Source organism: Nelumbo nucifera, chromosome 1 (genome assembly GCF_055504915.1).
Source record: "Nelumbo nucifera cultivar China Antique chromosome 1, China Antique-T2T, whole genome shotgun sequence".
NCBI lineage: Eukaryota > Viridiplantae > Streptophyta > Magnoliopsida > Proteales > Nelumbonaceae > Nelumbo > Nelumbo nucifera.
In genome coordinates, this window is record NC_142649.1 from 147,708,712 (window position 1) to 147,730,371 (window position 21,660).

At 43.2% G+C, this 21,660-nt stretch overlaps 2 protein-coding genes and 1 non-coding gene across 4 annotated transcripts; all 3 read right to left on the bottom strand.

Annotated features, from left to right (window-relative positions):
- Window positions 1-5,063: 5,063 nt before the first annotated feature.
- Window positions 5,064-6,943, bottom strand: LOC104588048 (uncharacterized). The gene has a single exon (XM_010245855.3). The coding sequence runs from the start codon at window positions 6,370-6,372 to the stop codon at window positions 5,344-5,346; it is 1,029 nt and encodes a 342-aa protein (XP_010244157.1). The 5' UTR covers window positions 6,373-6,943; the 3' UTR covers window positions 5,064-5,343.
- A 9,268-nt stretch (window positions 6,944-16,211) lies between these two features.
- TRNAI-AAU (transfer RNA isoleucine (anticodon AAU)) lies at window positions 16,212-16,285 on the bottom strand. The gene has a single exon. It is a non-coding gene; the product is annotated as a tRNA-Ile (tRNA).
- Window positions 16,286-17,698: 1,413 nt separating this feature from the next.
- Window positions 17,699-21,437, bottom strand: LOC104588050 (RNA-binding (RRM/RBD/RNP motifs) family protein). 2 transcript variants are annotated; one of them, XM_088894637.1, is made up of 4 exons: window positions 21,136-21,437; window positions 20,993-21,043; window positions 18,208-18,314; window positions 17,699-18,088 (listed from the first exon to the last, which is right to left on the bottom strand). In XM_088894637.1, exons 1-4 carry the CDS (start codon window positions 21,263-21,265, stop codon window positions 17,984-17,986), a joined length of 393 nt encoding a protein of 130 aa, XP_088750763.1. In that variant the 5' UTR covers window positions 21,266-21,437; the 3' UTR covers window positions 17,699-17,983. The 2 variants fall into 2 exon arrangements, with proteins under 2 accessions (XP_088750763.1, XP_010244158.1); XM_010245856.3 differs by having other exon boundaries at window positions 20,993-21,061; window positions 21,136-21,433.
- Between the last annotated feature and the right edge of the window lie 223 nt (window positions 21,438-21,660).

Below are 21,660 nucleotides of genomic sequence, written 5' to 3' on the forward strand. Positions count from 1 at the left end.
ATCATCGTGAGGGTACTGGATCCTGCGCACATCATCCTCAGCGAAGTATATCGGTTCTTCGAGTCGAGGTCAATTTGGTAGGTTTTCCTCTTTGTTCTCTAACTTGTGGACCGAGGTCCTCCCGGTTGCAGATCGGTCTTTCCTTTGGCAACTGTCGCGTTGGTTGTTCATTCTGCCTGTTGACCTCAGGGCCAATCTTCCTCTGGTCTCCCTATCGATCTATCTGCCAATCTGTTTGTCCCCTCTCTTATCGCAAGATGAAGTTCTTCAGGTATCTACGGCAAATAAGTTCCTCGATCTCATCGCGGAGATTCTTGCAATTCTCTTTCTTGTGTCCATGATCTCGGTGGAAATGGCAGTAAACATTTGGGTTTCTTGTTAATGGGTCTCCCCTTATCCTGTGAGGCCATTTGACGAAGGAGGAGTCCTTAATAGCCATTAAGATCTCTCCTCGCTTAGCGTTCATAGGCATGTAGCTCGTTCTCTCCACAGGTGGGGTCCTGGAGTGTCGACCTGACTTGCGAGTTTGCGAGGGGGACCGGCTTCTTGACTTGCTTATTCCCCTGCTCAGGGACTTGCTTTTCTTCCTTTTCTGCCCCCCATTGCTCGTTCCTTCATTCTCTCTCTTTCTCTTTTCCGACGGCGGGTTGTTGATCTTTTGATTGATCTCCTCCTCGGTACCGATGAATTGATTTGCTAACTTAAGAAATTCAGTGATGTCCTTTGGTTTGTTAGCTACCACATGCCACTTAAACTCTTTATGGGTGATTCCTTTCTTTGCTGCAGTGAGTCGTATCGCCGGGTCAAGGTCCGGTATCTGCAAGCAAGTGTTGTTGAAGTGCTTAATATAGATTTTGATCGATTCTCCTTCCCTCTAAACCATGTCTAGAAGGATTTTCTACGATTTCGGACACTTCTTACTGGTAATGAAGTGTGCAGTAAACAAGTCGGCGAACTGGGACCAGCTTTTGATGAAGCCTGGCGTGAGGTTTCGGTACCAAGTTCGAACTACCCCCTTAAACATAGTGGAGAAGGCCACACACATGCATAACTCATCAGCCCCGGCTAGGTGCATCTAAGACTGAAAAGAATCCACATGGTCATTGGGGTCAAACGACCCATCATACTTGTCTAATGGGGGCATCTGAAAATCTTTTGGCATTGGAGTTGCCAAGAGCTCGGGAGACAAAGGGGATGACCGACAAAGTAGTGGAGGCGCAGTCTTCATAGCCACCGAGCTCACTTCTTCCTTTCCTTTGGCTTGCTCTTCTTGCTGGCCTAGCTTCGCCAGCGAGCTGTTCCTGGTCGAGGGGCGGCGTGTTTTGTGATGTCATCGCTGCTGCTTCTTCATCGGCTCGGCGTTGGTGCTGCTGACTTCAGTCTGGTCTGGTACTTCAGCCTTATCGCGAGGTAGATCTTAATTCCTTCTTGTTGGATTCTCTTGGTTGTGGGGCTCGAACTGGCTATCGCGAGGGATGAAGAGGCCTTGTCTCGAGTTCGCACCTCAAACTCCGAACTGGTTATTATCTGCTCACGAGCCGTCATTTTCTTGCTGGGAGTACCGAGGCGGATTTGGCTGACTATCCTCGGACCTGTTTTTGAGATTTCCTTGCGAGACTAGAGGAGTGTGCTGACCATCTCTCCTCCTATGGGGCGAAACTTGAATCCTGAAAGGAATCGGTACCTGCGAGGTCTCTTCACCCCGATGGGGAGATCGACTGATGTTTTGGTTGGTTCTAGGGCGATTCGGGTTTTGGCCTTAACAGGGCCCTGGGTGCCGAGGTGGAACCGGCTACTGGTTCGGCTATAGTGGTGGGAACTGGTGTTGATACAAATGGTACAAATAGTACTACTGGTACTGCTGGAATTGTTGGACCTGCTGCATCTGGATCTAAATTGCCCGGACGCACTGAACGAGGTCAAGAAACTGGGAATGCCCGATTCGAGGGGGAACCACGGATGGCTTAGAGAAAGTCGTGCCTACCACTAGGGGAAGTGGGATGCTCACTTGCGTGGTGCTCTGTGGTGCGGACAGTGACGAGATTTCGCACACTATGAGCATAATAGTGAACTGGTCGATGCATACCATATGACCTTGGGGAAAGGTCGATTGCTGGGCTTGCCCCCCGATGACGTTCATTTCGACACTTTTTCTGGTGTGGATGGAAGATGCCATTGAGGTTGAGATTAATCGTTTCCCATAGACGACGCCAATTGATGGTGCACGATCTAGCTACTCCTACCTGGAGGGTGATCCGAACTCCAATCGGGTGGCAAGCTGGATCAATCTGCAAAATAATGGATCAGAGAACCCGGGGTAGCTAACCCGGCAAGGTCGCTTTGATGCTTAAGTCAGTACTTATGCTGTGAATGTGAGCTGAGTGCTTGAGAGCTTGAGTGCTAGTGAGTAGAGTAATCACGCGTACTTTTGCCTTGAGGTTTCATGTCTTTATATACTGGAGTAGTCGTGGGTCTTATGAAAGATTTCCGAGATCTTCGGGCTGTGGAGATGAGGTTTGTTCCATTTTTGAGGGGGAGTAATATGTAGATAAGGTTTATCGTTTACCTCCGATTTATGCGGAGCCGGGACGAGTTCTCATCGTGATCTCGAGAAATTCGGGATCTGTTGGGGAGGTCTTTGGAGTCGATTAAGTGGCGTTTTGACTCATTAGCTCTGAGCTGGCACTTCGATTATTTAGTCCCAAATTGGATTGGGTGTCGAGGTGCCTCTACACCGAGGTGGTTTTTTGGGCTGAGGTGGCTGAATACCCGAACTCCGAATGTTGCAAACTGGGCTTGCCTAGCTAAGTTGTCACCCTTCAATCAGGTCGCACCTACATGTCCCCTTCTTGCTAGGTCGTGTCAAATTACCCTTCATCACCTACCTTTTCTTTCAAACCAAACATAGCCTTAGGTTGTATAGGTTTCCCTACTTTTTCCTTCCTTTCCCTACCTTTTCTTTCAAACCAAACATGGCAAAAAAAAGGATTGAGAGAGATTGGAACCGATAGGACTTCAAGATTGAAAATTCCACATCCTTTCATGAGATTGAGGGAGGAAACAAAATTAAATTCTAAATCCAAATAACCAAACATAGATTACAAAGAACTTCTAGCTTTTTTTTTATCAACATCACATCAACTAATAAGTAAGGGTCCCCTTGATTCATATTCCCCTGCCTGTTTGGTTCAGACAAGAATTGGAATCTCATTCCATAAGATATGCATGACTCCCATAGAGGGTTTGGCATTGAGTAAAGACAAATAGGTTTTAGGGATCTTTAGGTTATTTGTCCTTTTTTTTTTGGCTGGCTGGAATGAAATTCTCATTTGTAATGGGAGAGGTCAGAATGGCCATTTTGTAAAATGAGAATGCCATTCCACTAGGAATGTAATTGGAATTAGAAATGGCAACAAGGTGGGACGTCCGAGATGGGGAATTCCTGAATCCCCCCCCCCCCTAATTTGTGGATATTTTATTAATAGAATTCCTAGGATTCAAGTGTTTGATAAAAAACTTAGAAATATTTTAAAAATTAATATTAAATCTAGAGACATTTTATTAATTTACCATCGTGAAGAATTATATCCTCGTCCTGTCCTTGGTTTGGGGCAAAAAAATATTTTCCCTATCATCGTTTAAGACTGGGGAAAATCTGCTCCATTCGGGGCTGACCCCTGTTTTATAAGAAAAATTACCATCATTAATCGAAACCCTATTCCTCCAACCAAACAGGTAGAACAACCATTGGATTCCAATTCTATACTCCTATTGCCTTGAACCACACACACCATAAAATCCACTCTCTCTCTCTCTCTGTCTCTGTGGATCCATAGTTCCTGTTATCAACCTTCCAAATCTCCAATCAGTGTTAACCCTCGTTAATGACATGGCATTATGGCAACCGGAAAATAGAAAAAAGCCTACATTAAAAAGAAACTCCACACATTGAGCGACCCAACATTCCCAATGATTCAAACCATGCATTAATGGCAATAACTGATTCACAACTCAAAAGATCGCCAAGAACAACCAAATCTCCATTCGCCAAAGAGATGTCACCAAGGCGACATTGGGTTGAAAAATTGGGGAGCAAAGGAGATGACAAATTGACAATATGGAAAGAGTATGAAATGGAAGGTTTGAGGGCAGCATGTGTGAGTGTGAGCCACCCATTCAACAGGCAGCAGAGGTCCACCCAAGAATCGATGAACAGGGACAACCCAGAAACAGATCCCCTCATCCCCCTCCGATTAATTAAAATACAGTAAAAAAGAGGTAAAGCGTGCTAGTGCGAGGCACCCAAGAATGAGCTTGGCGATGCAATGCCCTAATGACCATGAGTGCCTGCCCATGTGCATGTGGGGAGACCCACCTTATCATGCGTCATTATTTGGCAGTAGTAGTAAGCTCTAAGCTAGTTATAATGAAGTGAACAAGTAGTTGTAGAGGAGATGGACAATATTCCGTTTATTACCAAAACAAAAATAGATAGATGGGAGAATATTCCGTAACCATCCATCCATCCATCGTTACCTACTAATAACATTCCTTAACATCCACATTATTAGGGTCACTTGGGCCACCACCACCCAACCCAACATTGAGTAGACAATACCTACCTAGACTAGTTGGTCATTGTGACAATAAAGCCCACACACAGACACTCGGCCAATCTTTCGACTTTGGACAATGCAATCACTCATCAGTCCACTCGACTTGGACTGCTCACAACGATCGAGTCCCTTTTACTTCTACGGTTCTACTATTCCTACCCATCAACAAAAAAAAAATGGAAAAACCTGGATTCTGATTTTATTCTTTCTTTCTGGTTTGTACCATTATTGTTTGTTTAAATTCTAAGAGCTTCCAGCCTGTCCTCCTTTTTAGCTTGTTTCATTAGCCTGTTCGTTTTCCCTTTTCTTTCACAAGTCTAAATTTTCTTCAATTGGAAACATTTGATGGAAAGTACAGAACCAGTTCAGTTCTTTGGTTGTTCAAGAAAGAGAATCAGCCAAAAACTATTTGAGTATTTCATGATTAATGAATGAATAAAGAGTTAATTCCCCATAATTTCTACTTCCCCATTTCCTCTTAAAATTAGCCAAGATAGCATAAGAGTACACCCATTTACCAAAAGTAAAAAAGAAAGAAACAAAAACAATCAACTTTATCTATCTTTTTTCAATGTTAGGTTAATACAGAGGAAGCAAACAAGTAATCATCTATCATCAATCATCATCAACATAAAAAAGTTAAAAATTAATTTACACGGAAACGGGGGGTTGTGCATAAGAAAGAAGAACAGAAATGGAAGTTGAGCCTGAGCGAGGGATCTTGCAGTTAATACACTTTCTTAGAGAAGAGGGATCGTAGGTTAAAGAGGTTACCCCCGTTTCCACTATTAGCAGAGCTAACACCGCGGCCCTGTTCATGACCACAACCATTACCAATGGCGCTACTCGCATCGTTCCTGCAACTCAAATGGGAACGGTACCCTATACACATCGGAACATTCAAATTCAAAACCCTAGCTCTGGCTCCACCACCACCAACATTCTTGCTCCGCCTACTCTCTAATCCTTCCTTCTTTACTCCTTTATCGGCATTCCAAGCCAGAGGCTCGCAGCTTCTTGCGCCGGAGCCTCCACGCCGTACCTGCCAAACTGGGCTACTCCTCCCCACATGGATCCCACCTCGTCCAGGACTATTTGGCCATTTCCGGAACTTGTACTCCCCAGCTGAGTTACTGCGTGAACAAGGAGCGCTACTAACCTTCCGGGAAGCCGCCCCTCCAGCGGCCATCTTTGGCCGGTTGCCGCTATTCCCAGCCGAACGGCTCCTGGAGAATGGCCATATATTGATGTTGAGCTCCGCCGCGTTCGCGCCACTGCTACTTTTCCTTTCTTTTTTCTTGTCTTTGTCTCTGTCTTCATGGTTGTTGGTGGTTGTAGAGGATGCCACGGCTGCCGCTTTCCTTTCACCCTTCTTGAAAATGTCCCTCCATCGCTTGGATGTCGAAAATACAGGCGGTGACTCGGATAACAACGCTGCTGACTGTGGTCTTGGCCCAGGCTCTGAATCGGGTTCTGTAGTGTGCATCTCCTCTGCATTGGCTTTGGGTTCCGAGTCAGGTGGGTCGGAGTGGTGAGAAAGGAGGTGGAGCGGGAGCAGAACGCCGTCAACGAATAATTCGTCAGCAGAGTGGAGGTTGAGTTGTGGGAAAGACGGGTTTCTGACCATCCAGAACTCGAACTCAGGCGAATTGGAAGCGCTGCTCCTCCTTCCACTGCTGTTGGGTGAAAGAATTTTGTAGGTTGCAGGTATTTGAGCTTCTGGTTCAATTCTGGGTTTCTCCATGGATGCGATCATGCGAAAGCTAGAGAGGGAAAGAGAGAGAGTGTGTGAGAGGGGAGAGGAGGGAAGTGGGGAGTAGTTTTTGTTGAACAGAGGTGGGTGGTGTGAAGTTTCTTTCTTCCCTCGGGAGTCAGCACATGGTTCCGTGCAGGGTCCCAACAGCCAACAGGCAATAAATAAAGAAAAAGGAGAATGAGTTATTAAAGCTGAACTTTGAGAGAAACAGAAAAAAGCTCGAGAACACACACAGTGAAAAGATAATTAAAAAGAGAGAGAGAGAATGTACTGCGTGTGCGTCTGTGACTTTGTGCCTGATCTGATCTCGTCTTAGAGTTGGACTGATAGATCCCAACCGTGGGAAGAGATGGGCCCGTCCCATCACAACAGTAGATAATGACCGTAGGATCATATGACTGATCTCCAGGTGTTGATTAGATCTAATGTGAGGAAGAAGACGATGACAGAATCTGGATGTGGTGGTACTATCTTTAACATGATAGTGATGTCATATCAAAGGAGGGTCCACAAGTAAAGTGTACATTGGGATGGTGCGTGCTCACATGTCACATTCATGTTGGGTCTTGGACTGATGTAATAATACGTGGCGTTGACATCAACCATCATCTCTGTTTTGATTTTTTTTTTTTTTTGTTTCTTTTTGAAAAAAACATCATCTCAATTTTGGATCGTGAGATTCAAGGATGTCTTCTTGCCCCTACCTCCATTGTCCTTGGAGCCGAGAATACTTCCCTACTGCACAACCATTCTTGTTGACAATAAGGTCGCAGTAATAGCTTCTTTGTTTTTTTTTTTTTCCCTCGAATCTCTCCACATGAGAATAGTAAATATATCCCACTATGACATTCAAAAGGTATGATACCTTAAAATACTAATATTAAATTAATTTGTCATTTTTATTTAATAGTTTATCTCAAACTACTAATAATTATAAGTTGCAGCAGAGCAGAATATAAAAGAAAATAGTACACTAGTCCTGCAGTAGCAGTAATAACAACTGATGTACCCAAAAACAAAAATAAGTCCATCTTAAACTTAAAACCCTTACATTTCCTGAAAAGCCCACGTGACATTAAAATTCTCAAGCAATAAAAATTGTGCATCCGCAATTCTGCATCCAACTCCTTAACGAAGAGAGAGAGAGAGGGGCTTCACTCAAATTCTTTGTCTCTTATTGTGGTTTCCTTTATATGTAAATTCACTTTATTAGTTGATTGATAAAATGTATACTTTGGTTCACTTTTGCTACAGCTTTTCTTTTACTTTCCTTGTAGGCTTCATTTAAAACCTGAAACAAAGTTAAAACCAGAATTTTCTCCCAATTCATTGCAAGCTCATACTTTTTTTGCACCAGTACAGATTAAATTGTACTGTAAGCCTACGTGAGAGAAAACAAAAATGGGAAATGGATACAGTACTACTATAACTATTATTAATGTATTTACACGTTTAAGTCTATTTTCATGACTTTGTCAGGCAATCTCTAATCATTATGCCATTGTGTGAGTCTCAATCTGAAATCTAATCCAACTAAGCTGAATTTGGAACACAAATATTAGATTAGATCCATTTATAATACGACTGAGTATGGATTTACCCCAATCAAATCCAATCGGAAGTAGGACTTGATTTGATTACTATTTTGTTAGGATTACAACTCATCTATTGTTCCACCGATTGTAACTGAGCAGACATCAACAAAGGCTGCTGCTTCTTCTTTCTTGTTACATAACAACTGCTTGATATCTCCAGTTCAATGAGATCAGTGAAGAATTAGAAGGTGTCGGGAACGTGTTTGGTGAATATGGTCTCATTAGCCTTCTAAAGTGTTGTACTTTTTTTATAAAAAAAATTTGTAATAATTAAAACATGGCAATTTATATAAGGTATTATTCTAGTTTTTTCATTTTTCAATGTTCAGCATCCCCCTTGTAGATAAGTCAAATTGGTGTGTCACAGAAGTCTATGCAATACTGCTGTTCCCTTGTGTTTTGGCATAAGTGGGCATCAACACAGATGATTTTAATCTCCATTGTTTTTAAAGAAAATCCCAAAAGTCAAATTGATTCGATATCAGCAAAATATAAAATCCCTAGGGAGCCAAGTTATTGGTAGGGGTGTCAATTCGACAGGATTTGGTCCAATCAGGTCCAGTCTGATGTGAGTCCATTATAAATGGACCTGGTCCAATCCAGTCCGATGAATATTTTGGACCATTTTGGACTGGTCCAAAGACTGTCCAATCTGTTCAAATTCATGTTAATTTAGATTGATTTTAACTCAAACTTGGTCCATTGACCCCTATGTTCTTATCTTCTATCAATGGATCAGATATTGGCTCAATGCAATATATATTCATTATGTACGGATCAGGGCCAATCCAATATTTCATATTGGTCCGTCCAGTTTGTACAAATTCAATATGTCTTATTGGTCCGTCCAATCCATCCAAATGAATTTTGAATTGGACAGAGTCCAATCCAAAACCGGTCCGCTGACACTCCTAGTTATTGGGTTGGGGGGGTTTCTAACTTTTAAACAGGGTGATAGGCTTGTCAAGGAAATCCAACAATAGGAGGCCCAATCTGATTATCTTATACTTGGATGATGTATTTATGTAATCGGATCATATTTAAATTTGATTATATAATAATATTTATATAATTATATTTAAAATTATAAAAAATATATATATATATATATTTTATATATTATATTATATATGAATTTGTATATAAATATATTCAATATATTATATTTACATTATTTCATTATATATAAAAGTTGACAAGTAACTATTTTTCATTTTATTGTATTTTGAAAAATTAAAGCAGCGTTGGACTAAACCTGAATTCGAACCAAGTCTGTTAGGATTTGAACTCAAATCCATTGTCCTTCAAGTCCGACCGGATTTTGGATCGGATTCAGTGCAAGTTTTTAATAATCGGATTGGATCCATATTTGAATGAATCTTATCCGTGTACAACTCTTATTGGGTAAGGGTGTTAATGGACCGGTTTTGGATTGTACCCGTCCAGTCCAAAATCAATTTGGACGGATTGAACAGACTAGCAAGACATATTGGATTGGACCAATCTGGTCCAAAACATTTATTAGATTGGATTGGACCGGTCCGTCCATAATAAATTTATATTAGATTGGGTTGGATTAAGCCAATATCTGGTCCCTTGATATAAGATAAGAATATAAGTGTCAATGGACCAGGTTTTGGTTAAAACCAATCTAAATCAAAATGAATTTGAGCAAATTGAATGGTCCAGACATTGAATTGGACCGATCCAAAATAATTCAAAATATTCATTGGACTGAATTGGAACTGGTCCATTTATAATAGACTCACATTGGACTGAATCGGATTGGACCAAATCCAATTCAATTGACACCCCTACTATTGGGTGAGAGTAGAGTCACATTATTGAAACCCTAATTCTAATTTTAACCTAATCTGAGTCAATCCCACTTGTTTGGATTACATTTCTAGGTTTGGCCTCGAATTAAAACAACTTATTTACTTTATTTTATACGGTTTGATTGGATAATGCCTCAATTTTAGTCTAACCCGAACTAGATAGGGTCTAGAATCTTAACAAAAACTTCAAATCAAACTTTTTGGATTGGATTTGAAATGGACAATACTTCCACCCATTGGTGCACTATGGAAATTTTCGTCACCCAAGAGTGCTCCCATGCATGGGTTGCCCTTGCTCCATCAGCATTGATCTTGATCACCCTGGAGTAGGCTTCTGCCATCTGTTCAATTTAGTTGACACCAAGCTCTCCTCTTTTCCCACTCTGAATTTACATTCTTCTTCAATATATGTAATTCCGTTCGTATTGTCCGTGCTGCGAAAACACTTGCCCTCTGTAAAAGCAAATATCTTAGAGACTTATCAGAGCCTTCCATCCCTAGAATATATGCTATCTGAGTCATTCCCGTTGGGCCAATTCACATGCAAATAGCAGATGAGATATTATTTTCATCTCTTTACAACACACAAGCCAGCAGGGGTGTTCATTATTTGGTCTAGACCACCCAATCACACCGAATTAAATTGAAATTGGCGGTTTGATTTGATTTGGCCTTAAAATTTGGTTTAGTCTGAGAATTCTTCAAATCGTAATTTTTTTGTTTGTTTTGGTTTTTTTAATTTTTGAAACCAGATCAGACCGTAAACTGTACTAAACCGAATTACTAATTGTTGATGCTTAGAATGGACTGAGGACAATACAGTAAATTTACCTTGTTTCCTAGACGAGCTGGCTAAGAGGATCTAAGCGCCGCTGAGGACGAAGGCACGTAATCGAGGTATACTGCGGCCAAGGGCAGGTGGAGTTCGACCGAGGACCGGTGGAGGCCGAGGACCGGTGGAGGCTGAGGACTAGTGGGATCCGAGAAGTGCTGAGGTTGAGGACTAGTGCCTGCGAAGAAAGGGGACATTAGAGGCCTCGAGTCGGGGACCCGAGGTGGAGACTCCGACGATCAAGTTAGTAGGGTGGAGCAAAGAGGGCGGACGAGGTCGCCTAGAAGCTGGAGAGCTAGAACTGGGAATGCAAGTTCCGGATCAGAATCAGATCCCTTACCTTGGAGGAATGTCACCCTATTTATACTTGAGGTCACCTGATGGTGAACGCTGCGGACGGTCAAGATGCAATCTTAGCCCCAGGCGGGCAGGCATCCGACAACCACTGTGTGTGGTCATGTTGGACGCTGACCTCTGCCCTGTACAACGCACTGATCGGTTTCGAGCTCGGCCACGTGTCAATGCACCAAAGGCCTGCCTAAAGCCCCCACATCATTTGCCCCCCCCCCCCACTCTCGAGGCCGTGGTGGAGGTCTTATCTAAGGACCTCGGCTTTGGCCGAAGAGAGTGTCATTCTTGTTGGGAGGCGTTGAGTGGCCTTCCATGGCGAGGATCTCGGCTAAAGCCGAGCCGAAGAGAGCGATCTTTGGGTGAGGAAGTGGTGGTCCCATTTTTGCAATCGCTAAGGATAGCATGACTTGAGAATGTGGAGTCGTCTACTGTAGCCGAGGCCTCATTAGAGCCGGTCGGGCCTGTGCAGATGTCGTCCTCAGCTTCGATGGGCTTCCGTTAGCTATTATGCCGATTCCCCTCCTTCAAGAGGTTGCGGAGGGCCAAAGAGCACGGAGGTGTTGGCCTCGGCTCCAGAGAGCTTGGTATCGTGTTATCCACGGGTACGAGATGCGCGTGCCCCCTAATCGTGTGCTTCAGATGAACTAATGAGTCTGTGAGTAGGCCAAGCGTCAGACACCATTGTGTGAGATGTAGATGACGAGTGGGTGTGTCATGGTCGCGTACAAGATGGGTCTCGGTGTTGAAGGTTTGGACCGTGTCGAGGTGGGCATCGGGTCACAGTCGTACGCAAGACGGTGGTGGTACTCTGAGCTGAAGGGCCGCTGAGGGGCCAAGGTGTAACTATCGAGGTGCGACTATTGGGGTGTGACCGTCGAGGTTTGACTATTGAGGTGTAACCACGGAGGTGCGACCGTTGGGGTGTGACCGCTGAGGTGTGACCATCGAGGTGTAACTGTCGAGGTATGACCATCGGGGTGTAACCGCCGAGGTGTGACCGTCGAGGTGTAACCGCCAAGGCATGGCCACTAAGGGGCCGAGGTGGGACCGTCGAGGTGTAACAATCGGGGTGTGACCATCGAGGTGCGACCATCGGGGTGTAACCGCCGAGGTGTGACCATCAAGGTGTAACCGCCGAGGTGTGACCGTTGAGGTGTGACCATCGGGGTGTAGCCGCTGAGGTGCAACCTTTGGGTTGTGACAACCGAGGTGTGACCGTCGAGATGTAACCGCTGAGGTGTAACCATTGAGGTGTGACCGCAGAGGTGTGACCATCGAGGTGTAACCGTTGAGGTGCGACCATCGGGGTGCAATTGCTGAGGTGGGACCGTCGAGGTGCGACCTTTGGGGTGTGACTGCCGAGGCGCGACCGTCGGGGTGTGACCGCCGAGGTGCGACCTTTGGGGTGTGACTGCCGAGGCGCGACCGTCGGGGTGTGACCGCCAAGGTGCAACCACCGAGGTGCGACCTTCGAGGTCAAGGACTCATGGGGTCCGAGGGCTGTTGAGGCCGAAGACCTATAAAGTCCAAGAACTGTTGAGGCTAAGGACTTGTGAAGCCTAAGGGCTGTTGAGGCTAAGGCGTGGCTGCCGAAGGGTCGTGGACCTTGGGCTGGCGTCTGGTTCGGGCATGTAACCTTGGCAAAGGTCGTATGCCACGGCCAACCAACTAGTCGAGGAGCGGGACCTGGCGAGTAGGCATATGACCTCCAAAGGTCGTGTGCCTTGGACCGAGGCCCAGTTGGAGCGTGTAACCTTGGTGAAGGTTGTATAAAGCGGGAGGGTGCTCGATCGAGAGAAGAATGTATGCGCTAAGGATTTGAGGCGAGGTAAGAAAGACTCGCTTTATTTCAAAAAGGGGTTTAATGATCGGCCGAAGCCGAGCTCTTGTTGTTACATGGTTCGGCCTGCGGATAAAGCCGAGGTCGAGGTGCTAACGTCGGCTGACTACGATAATTGTTGTAGGAATGGGGCGATGAGATCAGTGTTAACATATTGCTTCCCGTTGTTGTAGTTATCGCCACAGTTATCTCCACACTAGTGGTCACCATGGTCGAGGTCGGCCTCTCCTCCTTGGTGCTCGTCGGCTGAGGCTTCTTCGACAGCAATATACTTCTGCGCCTTTTTCAAAAATTCCGCCTTGGTTTTGGGTGGCGTTCCGGCAACAGAGCATTTGAGGGCGGACCCGGGGAGGAGGCCATGGATTGCTACGTACATGGAGACCATGGGGTCAAGGTCACGAACCTCCAATTCTTCTTTCTTGAAACGATCGATGTAGGATTGTAGGCTTTCGCCGCATCATTATTGGACGACCATGAGTGAGATTATGCTTTTCAAGTGTCGTCGGCTACTAATGAAGTGGGCGAGGAAGAGATGGGCGAACTGGTCCCAGGAGCTGATGGAGCAGGGCGGGAGCTCGGAAAACCAGCGTCGAGCTGCCCCCTTGAAGGTCGCCTAGAAAGCTTGGCACATCAATGCGTCGGAACACCCGTACAGGAGCATGAGTGCACGAAAGCTCTCCAGGTGCTCATCTAGGTCAAAGGTGTCATCGTAAGATTCCAGTGTGAGAGATTTGAAATAATGCTAAAGAGGTTCCGAGGTGATGGCGACAGTGAAGGCGTCCATCCTGGTGGAGGGGTGTTGGCTTGCCGAGGTGTCAGCTAGGCTCTCCTTGACTTGCCAAACTTCACCCTTCACCGTGTCGAGCTGTGCCCGTAGGTCGGCGATTTGCTAGCCAAGGGACAGGCCGACTGCGTCTCGGTTCCTTTCGGCTCGTCGGTTGCAAGGTCGTATTGATTTGTTCTCCCTTTGATCGAGAGGCTAGAGGGTCTTCGACAGCTAACCCACACTCTGGCCACTTCCGTCGGGCGTTGGGGGGTCGGCCTGAAGGGGCCTGCCCAGGTGTTTATCCGGCGGAGCCCACAAAGGGCATCCGTGGCAATGCCCCCGGTTTTCAGCAGGGTGGCCACCCTGCGGGTGGCCTCTTACTGATTGTTGCACCTTGTCCAACTTCTGCGTGAGGTCGTCGAGCCAGTCGAAGACTATTTAGATTTGGTCCCTAGTGACCAAATTTTGCTTAGTTTCCTTCCTCCTATCCATTTTGTTGGAAGCTGAGTCGTAGTGTTGGGGGGAAGACTTAGCGGTCATTCCTATAGACAACACCAATTGTTGATGCTTAGATGGGCTGAGGACAACACAATAAATTTACCTTATCTCCCGAACGAGCTGGCTAGGAGGATCTGAGTGTCGCTGAGGATGAAGGCGCGTAATCGAGGTATACTGCGACCGAGGGCAGGTGGAGTCTAGCTGAGGACCAACGGGTTCCAAGGAAGGCCGAGGTCGTGGACTGGTGGAGGCCGAGGACTCTGAGGGGTGCTGAGGCCGAGGACTAGTGCCTGCGAAGAAAGGGGACGTCTGAGGCCTTGGGTCGGGGACCCGAGGCGGGGACTCCGATGATCAAGTTAGTAGGGTGGAGCAAAGAGGGCGGACGAGGTCGCCCAGAAGCTGGAGAGCTAGAATTGGGAATGCAACTTCCGGATCAGGATTGGATCCCTTACCTTGGGGAATGTCGCCCTATTTATACTTGAGGTCAGTTGATGGCGGACATTGCAGACGGTCAGGATGCGATCTTAGCCCTAGGCACGCAGACATCTGAGAACTGCCACGTGTGGTCGCACCATTGGTCCTGCGCTGGACATTGACCTCTGCCCTATACGACGCGCTGATCGGCTCTGATCTCGGCCACGTGCCAATGCCCCAAAGGCCTGCCTAAAGCGCCTACATCACTAATCATATATTTATTAATGTATATAATATATATATATATATATATATTTAAGCATATAATGCATGAATGGATGTATGTATGTATTCATTTAACATTTCATACATTATTGTTGTTTATTTAATTTTTAACTTGTAAGTTGTAATTTCTAATTTGATGCTCAAAGAGTTATTTATATTTGAGAAAGATGTAGTTTATATAATAGTAATAAGTGACACTTATTAACATTTCAGTTTGATATTTGAATTATATTTGTTATTTATGCAGGTATACATATTATTTAAGATTTCTAATTGGGTTAAGCCTAATAGAATGACCCAAACTATATAAGAAACTGGATCAAACAGACCAAAATGCTTAGGTCTGATTTGGTTTTTATAGTAAAATGGCTTGGATTGGTCTGAGAATTTTTTAAATTGTAATCGGACACCCATAGAAATCACACCACCAAGACACCTTCACATCTCCACATAAACATTAGGATTTGAGATGACACCTCCACATAAATTTTCTTATGGGGTGTAAGGTATAGTGGCATTGCCATGTTGTTGTGTTTTGAGTTGACCAGAGAAATATGTGTTACCACATCATATACATATGTCATTTGTGTGAGAAACATCAAAATTGAGATTTTAAGTAGCAATAACAATTTGTATTTATCAACTCAAAATGTTTTTAAACCATTTAAGCGACATCATATCATAAAGGCTTCCTGTAAACTTTTCCGGTATCATGTTTTCAAGCATTATAGTTGAACCAAAAAAAAATCTCACACAAATTTGTATTGGCGAACCGAAATCACAACAGAAACACAACACCACTACACCAAACGACTCCTTAGAATATAGAAAACTCGATTCTGCCAAGCTCCAAGATGGCACTGGTGTAGTTAGTTATTTTAGGTTGTATCATTTGTGATGTGATCTACTGTTTTGTAACTATGAATAGAGGGATAGGATATGACAGTAATTATGAAATTTCTAATGACTATTTGACGATAATAAATGGTAGGTTGGAGTTTTGACGCCTGTTAAACAGGACGAGCGTTTGGATGCTTCAATCACGAAACATCCATATAATGGTTGACCCATTTACCCGGTCAAGGTCAAACGGGTCAAACAATGGTGAATCAGGAGTGGCAGAAGTGGTCACCGTTGGACCTTGCTTCAAGCCTTCAACTTGACACAGTGATGGCCGTAAATCGAAGTCTGTATCTAAGAAATCTCAAAACAAATCCAAAATACTAGAAAGTAGGCATCAAGCTTCAGAGTTCAGAAAGACAATAGACAAGAGACAGGGACACCCACCTTTTCCAATTCCCTTCCATCTCTCTCTGTCGTCTGTCCAGCCTCTTCGCTTCCTCACGCTTCTTTTCGTTGAAAAGAAAATGAAAATCGGAAAAAGGTTTTTTTATACAAAAATTGTATTTTCTGCACTTAATGGCCCATGCAGGTCTCGAACCTGCGACCTTCGCGTTATTAGCACGACGCTCTAACCAACTGAGCTAATAGGCCAACGTTGAAAATGTCATCTACAATTTTATCTGTATTGTTTATAAATATGTAAATACATTCAGACTCGTATATCAACATTGATTATATCGACGCCATTTCTTGAGAAAGAAAGTGGTGCTGCATGAGCATGTTGATTTCTTAAATTTTCTATTTGGTATCATTTTATCCCAAAAAATGAATTTTTGATGTGATGCCATTTTATAAGAAACGGCATTGATGCCAAAAACCTATTTAATTGATCTTTTCTGCTGAATGCAGATGATGATAGTTGTACTTACAGTAGCAGGGACCAGGGAGATGATCTATTGAAGAGGTGGGATTTGCTCCTCACACGGACACCTCACAGGCACACCCCATCGTGCATTGGGAACATCTCCCGTAAATAATAATACAGAAATACAGAAAATATTCTCAATGCACAGTAAGATGTGCATGTGAGGTTGATGTGAAGCGCCATGTGTGAGGAGCAGATCTGTTCTCTCCATCGAGGGGCGCCCGATACTTAATGAATGTCGGAGTGAAGTTTCTACTTTCTATTTACTTTGGCAAAAATAATATTATACTGAAAGCAAAGTACGTGCTCTGCATTCCAAGGAATTTCTGAATGAAAAGCTACAAACCAACTCTAGCCGTGCACTGACAAGTAGTCCTGTTCATGGGCCGGGTGGCCTGACGGGCTGGCCCGGCCCGGCCCGACCCCCGGACGAGCTTGAACAGGCTTTTTGGCCCGCGAGCTTAACCTCGGACCAAAAAGCCCGGCCCGCATAAAATTCGAGCCGGGCTCGGGCTTTGCCAAAATAGTCCAACCCAAGCCCGGCCCGGCCCGACCTATAGTTAAACCTAAGTAAAAACCCTATGTGATGTCCATTTGAATAAATTTTTTGATTTGAGAAGGTTGTTAATTCACTTGTAAGCCCATTGTTCATTTAAATAGGGGAAAAAAACATCTGAATTAAAATAGATAATGTCTATTTGAATAGGAAAAATTTGATTTTCTTTTATTAAGTCGGGCTTCGGGCTCGGGCTCAGGCTTCGGGTTTTTTATCAGGGCTGGGCTTGGGCCCAAATTCTAGGCCCGTTGGTCGGGCCGGGCTCGGGCTCGGGCCTATTATTTTTCTGTTAATAAATACTAAAAGCCCGGCCCGAGCCCGGCCCAGCCCATGAACTGACAAGGAATTTAATTTTTGAATTTGCTTTATTAGCCGCATGAAGCTTTACAGCGATGCTGCACCTAACCCTACATATCAAACCAATGAGATGAACACAATTACTCTCTCGCATTGGTTTCATTTCAATTTAAATAAATAAAAGGGTTGTTGAAATAACTTGATTGGCTTATGAATCAGACATCTGGTTGTTCAGAAAAACAATTTCTACATCATGGATGCAATATTAAACCATTTCATGCCAAAATTGAACTAAAAAACTCTTATTTCCCAGTTTGAACCTTTTCCAATATGAATATCAAGTTTCTTTTCCTATACTACCTTGATTTTGTGGTAGAGAAGGTTCATTTCTTCCTACAAAGCCATTGAAATTAAGAAACATATGTAGCATTAGGCTTGCTATTATAGCCTTTTCTTTTGGTTTTTAAACTTGCTATTATAGCTTGAAGAGCGTCACTCTTACACTGAAAGTCGCAACCATTCAATCAACATTTAGAAATGAATACTATCACTTGCAAAGATATCAACTACTTCAATCTTTGGCATTTTCAACACTAGAAAGGCGAGGAACTACAACAGGTCCACCACGAACTTTCTCAAGAGCAAAGCTTATCCTCAATGGCCTACCTAAAAATGCCTGCAATAGGGACCAACTCAGAAAATAAAAGGATTCAATCAGTTATTGTTTAATTGCTAATCGTGATGTCAATGTCATACACATCTCCAACTATGTGAGTCTATTAATCAGCTTTTTACCTTCCCATCCATAGCATCTTTGGCACATCTGGCATCATCATCTTTTGAGAAATGTACAAAGCCAAAGCCTCTTGACCTCCCAGTGTCTCTGTCATACATTATCCTCACTGGGGTACAAAAGGCCACTATGATTATCTAACTCAAAGAGAAGAGATAAACCATGTAATTATGATAATATACTTAACAAAGACAAAAAAAGAAACATACAAGGCATCACCATGAAAGATGGAGGGGATAGATGACCAGAAAAAAGATACTTGTCAAGAGTTCTGACCAACAATATATTTTCTTTTCTAGCTATATTCAAACTTGTAAGTAGAGATATTGGTTTCATCTTGTCAATATCAATATTTCAGCTTACGTTATATTCCTATAAAGCACCATCAAATGCTCCTCTTCCCTTGCATCAGTGGCATGGTTGAGTTAACAAATGCTAAACTCAGAGCGAATCACTCCATATACTGAATAAACAAATGGCATTCAAGCTCAAGAACTGATGTGAAGCAAGGACCACTTATTCCCCTGTCCCTCCCCCTGAAAAAGATGCGATTTTAAGTCTTGTAAAACCAAATGATCAATTTATTCCCTCTCACATCTTCCCTGGTAGCAACTGGACAGGATGCAATTTTAAGTCCTATAAACCAAAAAATTAAAAGCAAAAAAACTTAACCCCTCCTCCCTGCAGAAGGTGGAGGGAAGTTAGCCATTGGCAATGTGAATCTAAAACCTTTAAAATGATTTAGGATTTTTTTTCATTCTTTAAATTTGAATGATGAGCCCCTTAACACGACTTATTGTTTGTAAAAATTTTGAGCTTTAGGTGCTGTTTGATACCATTGGTGTTTCAACTTTCAAGTAAAAATGCTGCCACCTCAGCACCATGTAGGATATTTTAGCTTCAACAGTTGAAAACCTGTTTGGTTTGAGACCTTTCGAGTTAAAAGAGTCACAAAACGCTTTGTTTGGATTGGAAATCCATGCAAGGGTGTTTGAAGAAGCATCAAATCAATATTTCCTTGTCTAGGGGGAAAAGTCTCAATGGGCTCGCTGAGGTGGCAATGACATGACGCTTATGTGGATGTAACAACAAATATCTCCCACCAAAGAGGATTTGAGTATAAAAGGTGGTAATTGTGTTTCAATGTCAAACAATGTTGCAACCCAAAACACTTAAAGTTTGGGGAGTTGGGAGTAGTCATTCAAATCCCACTAAGTTGGATCAGGAGGCAACCACTTACACTTTCCGCTTCCTCTAATTGGATCACAGCCTTGGTAATTGGTACCCTCATATCTACACAATACTAATTTTTCTTTTTCCAAATGTTAATTTAAAGAGTTTGAGTTTTATGGTTTTTACTTGATCCTTAATTGTTGAACTTTGACATTTTGTTTTCAAATTTTTTTGAAAGATTAAAAGAGGTATGTTGGTTGACCATCTCCACACATGTTTCACAATATCGTTTGGTTGAGGCTTGTTTTCAGAGCAGCAATTTATGCTTAATCTTCCACCAACTCTTTAGGCTCCGTTTGGGAAGAGTACAAATAGAGTGCATAGAGTGCAAGTAAAAATATGTAAAGTGCATTCTGGTCCATGCAAATGCAAAATTGGTTTAGTTTTGCATTGATAAATTTACTTTCTTGCCAAACGATTTTTAGTTGTAATGGGTACAAACACGAATCTCAAGATTGAAATATATGTATTCTTACCAAATATATGCAAAATTTGCATCCCATTTTGGATGTAAACATCACTTGAAATTTGTGAAAGTTGTCACTTTTTGTACATAAATGTATTCTTACCAAACACCAGAAAAACTGAACCAGAGTGTATATATGCACTAAACCAGCATTTGCACTCTTCTCAAACAGAGCCTAAGGGACATCATTAGGCTTCATCTTGGCGTTCCTACTGACAGCCTTAGGGCCTAGATCAGAGTGGTTATTTAGGAAGTTTGCTTTTATTTGGGATATGCATGCGATACATCTTCTTTATATATTTAACCGTATCAAATGAAACATTATCTAGTAAATCTATAAAAGCAATAATTGTTCTCACAGTATCACAGGCAAAAGTGTTCAAAGTTGAGTTCTCAATTTACTCTATGTGGTTCAGTACACTACTTCACAGTGATAACACAAGTAAACAAAAGGTGAGCTGTTGTCTATTCCAAGGAGTTGCATCATCTAGTTTGCCGTTTGCATAGGCATGACGAACACCACTGGCCACCCTTAATCTAGAACATATAGGTAGTCAGAGCTATCTGAGGGGGGTTGGATATATGCTGTAATTCATAACTCCTAGCAAGAAGTACCACGCTACACGCCAGATTTTGATGATTTTCCAGCTGGCCTATTGCGGTTTCTTGGATAAACGGAAAATAAAACCAACTTAGCTTTTCAAAGTACTCGGGGACCTTCTGATGCAAACTGAAAAGTATATTTAGACGAGCCCATTATTCTCTATTTTCCGTAATCCAGTTCCCAAATTATGGTAACACATATCTTAGCATTTATAAATGAGCATAAATTAAAATGCGTTTGTAGAAATATAGAAGCGGAAATATTCCATGTGCGGTTAAGGCATCTAAATTCTAACATTTCACAGTCAAGGGTACTGGTAAAGTTACATCTGATCTGTGTGACCTTCTATCGAACATGTGATGGATGACATAGAAATTAGATAGGAATAGGATAGGTGCTCAGCAGAAATTAGATAGTATAATCTCAATGAACATTAAAAGAAAAAGAAATGAAATCTAAGTCCTAAGGGAGGGTTCGATCATACCTTCAGTAACCTCCCCAAACGAAGAGAAAGCGTCCTTCAAGGACTTCTCGTCTACTGCCCATGAAAGACCTATCACAACAAAATAACAGTGTACAGAATTAAAACACACACACAGAGACAGAGACAGAGAGAGAGAGAGAAACCTCCAACAAATAATTTGTTATTCGATGAGAAGGAAGAGGAGGACGAGGAGATCGGCGTAGAGTAGCACAGGAGGCGCAGATTTTGTTTACAGCGGGACGTTAAACCTCTAGCCAGTAACATAGCATTCATTTCACCTCAACAATACAAATGAAGTCATTAAAGAGCAAAGCGGCTATTCTTCGGTTCCTCTGAGTCTGACTATCTGAGGGCTGAGGTGAGGGTGAGCTGGTTTCGTTGAGACCGGATCTCCTCCTCACACAGGGCGCCTCACATGCACGTCCTACCGCGCATTGGAAAGTGAGAACATCTCCCGTATTAATTAATTATTATTCACGAAAAATGTTCTCAGTGCACGGTGGATGTGCATGTGAGGCGCCCTTTGTGAGGAGCAGATTCCGTCTCGGTTTCGTTAGCTGTGTCCCGTCCGAAAGGGATACTGGGATAGGAATCAATGAAATATTAGTTATTAGTTACAATTTACAGGTATTTCTGGAGCGGTCCTATCCTGACCCGGCAGTATGTGG

What these genes read in the sequence shown, in the direction of transcription:
- LOC104588048 (XM_010245855.3), bottom strand. Translation starts at nt 6,372, where the DNA reads ATGATCGCATCCATGGAGAAACCCAGAATTGAACCAGAAGCTCAAATA.
- LOC104588050 (XM_010245856.3), bottom strand. Translation starts at nt 21,265, where the DNA reads ATGAATGCTATGTTACTGGCTAGAGGTTTAACGTCCCGCTGTAAACAA. An exon ending in TAACAAATTATTTGTTGGAG is followed by an intron (nt 21,062 to 21,135) that starts GTTTCTCTCTCT and finishes TTGTTGTGATAG; the next exon opens with GTCTTTCATGGGCAGTAGAC. An exon ending in GTTTGGGGAGGTTACTGAAG is followed by an intron (nt 18,315 to 20,992) that starts GTATGATCGAAC and finishes TTTGTACCCCAG; the next exon opens with TGAGGATAATGTATGACAGA.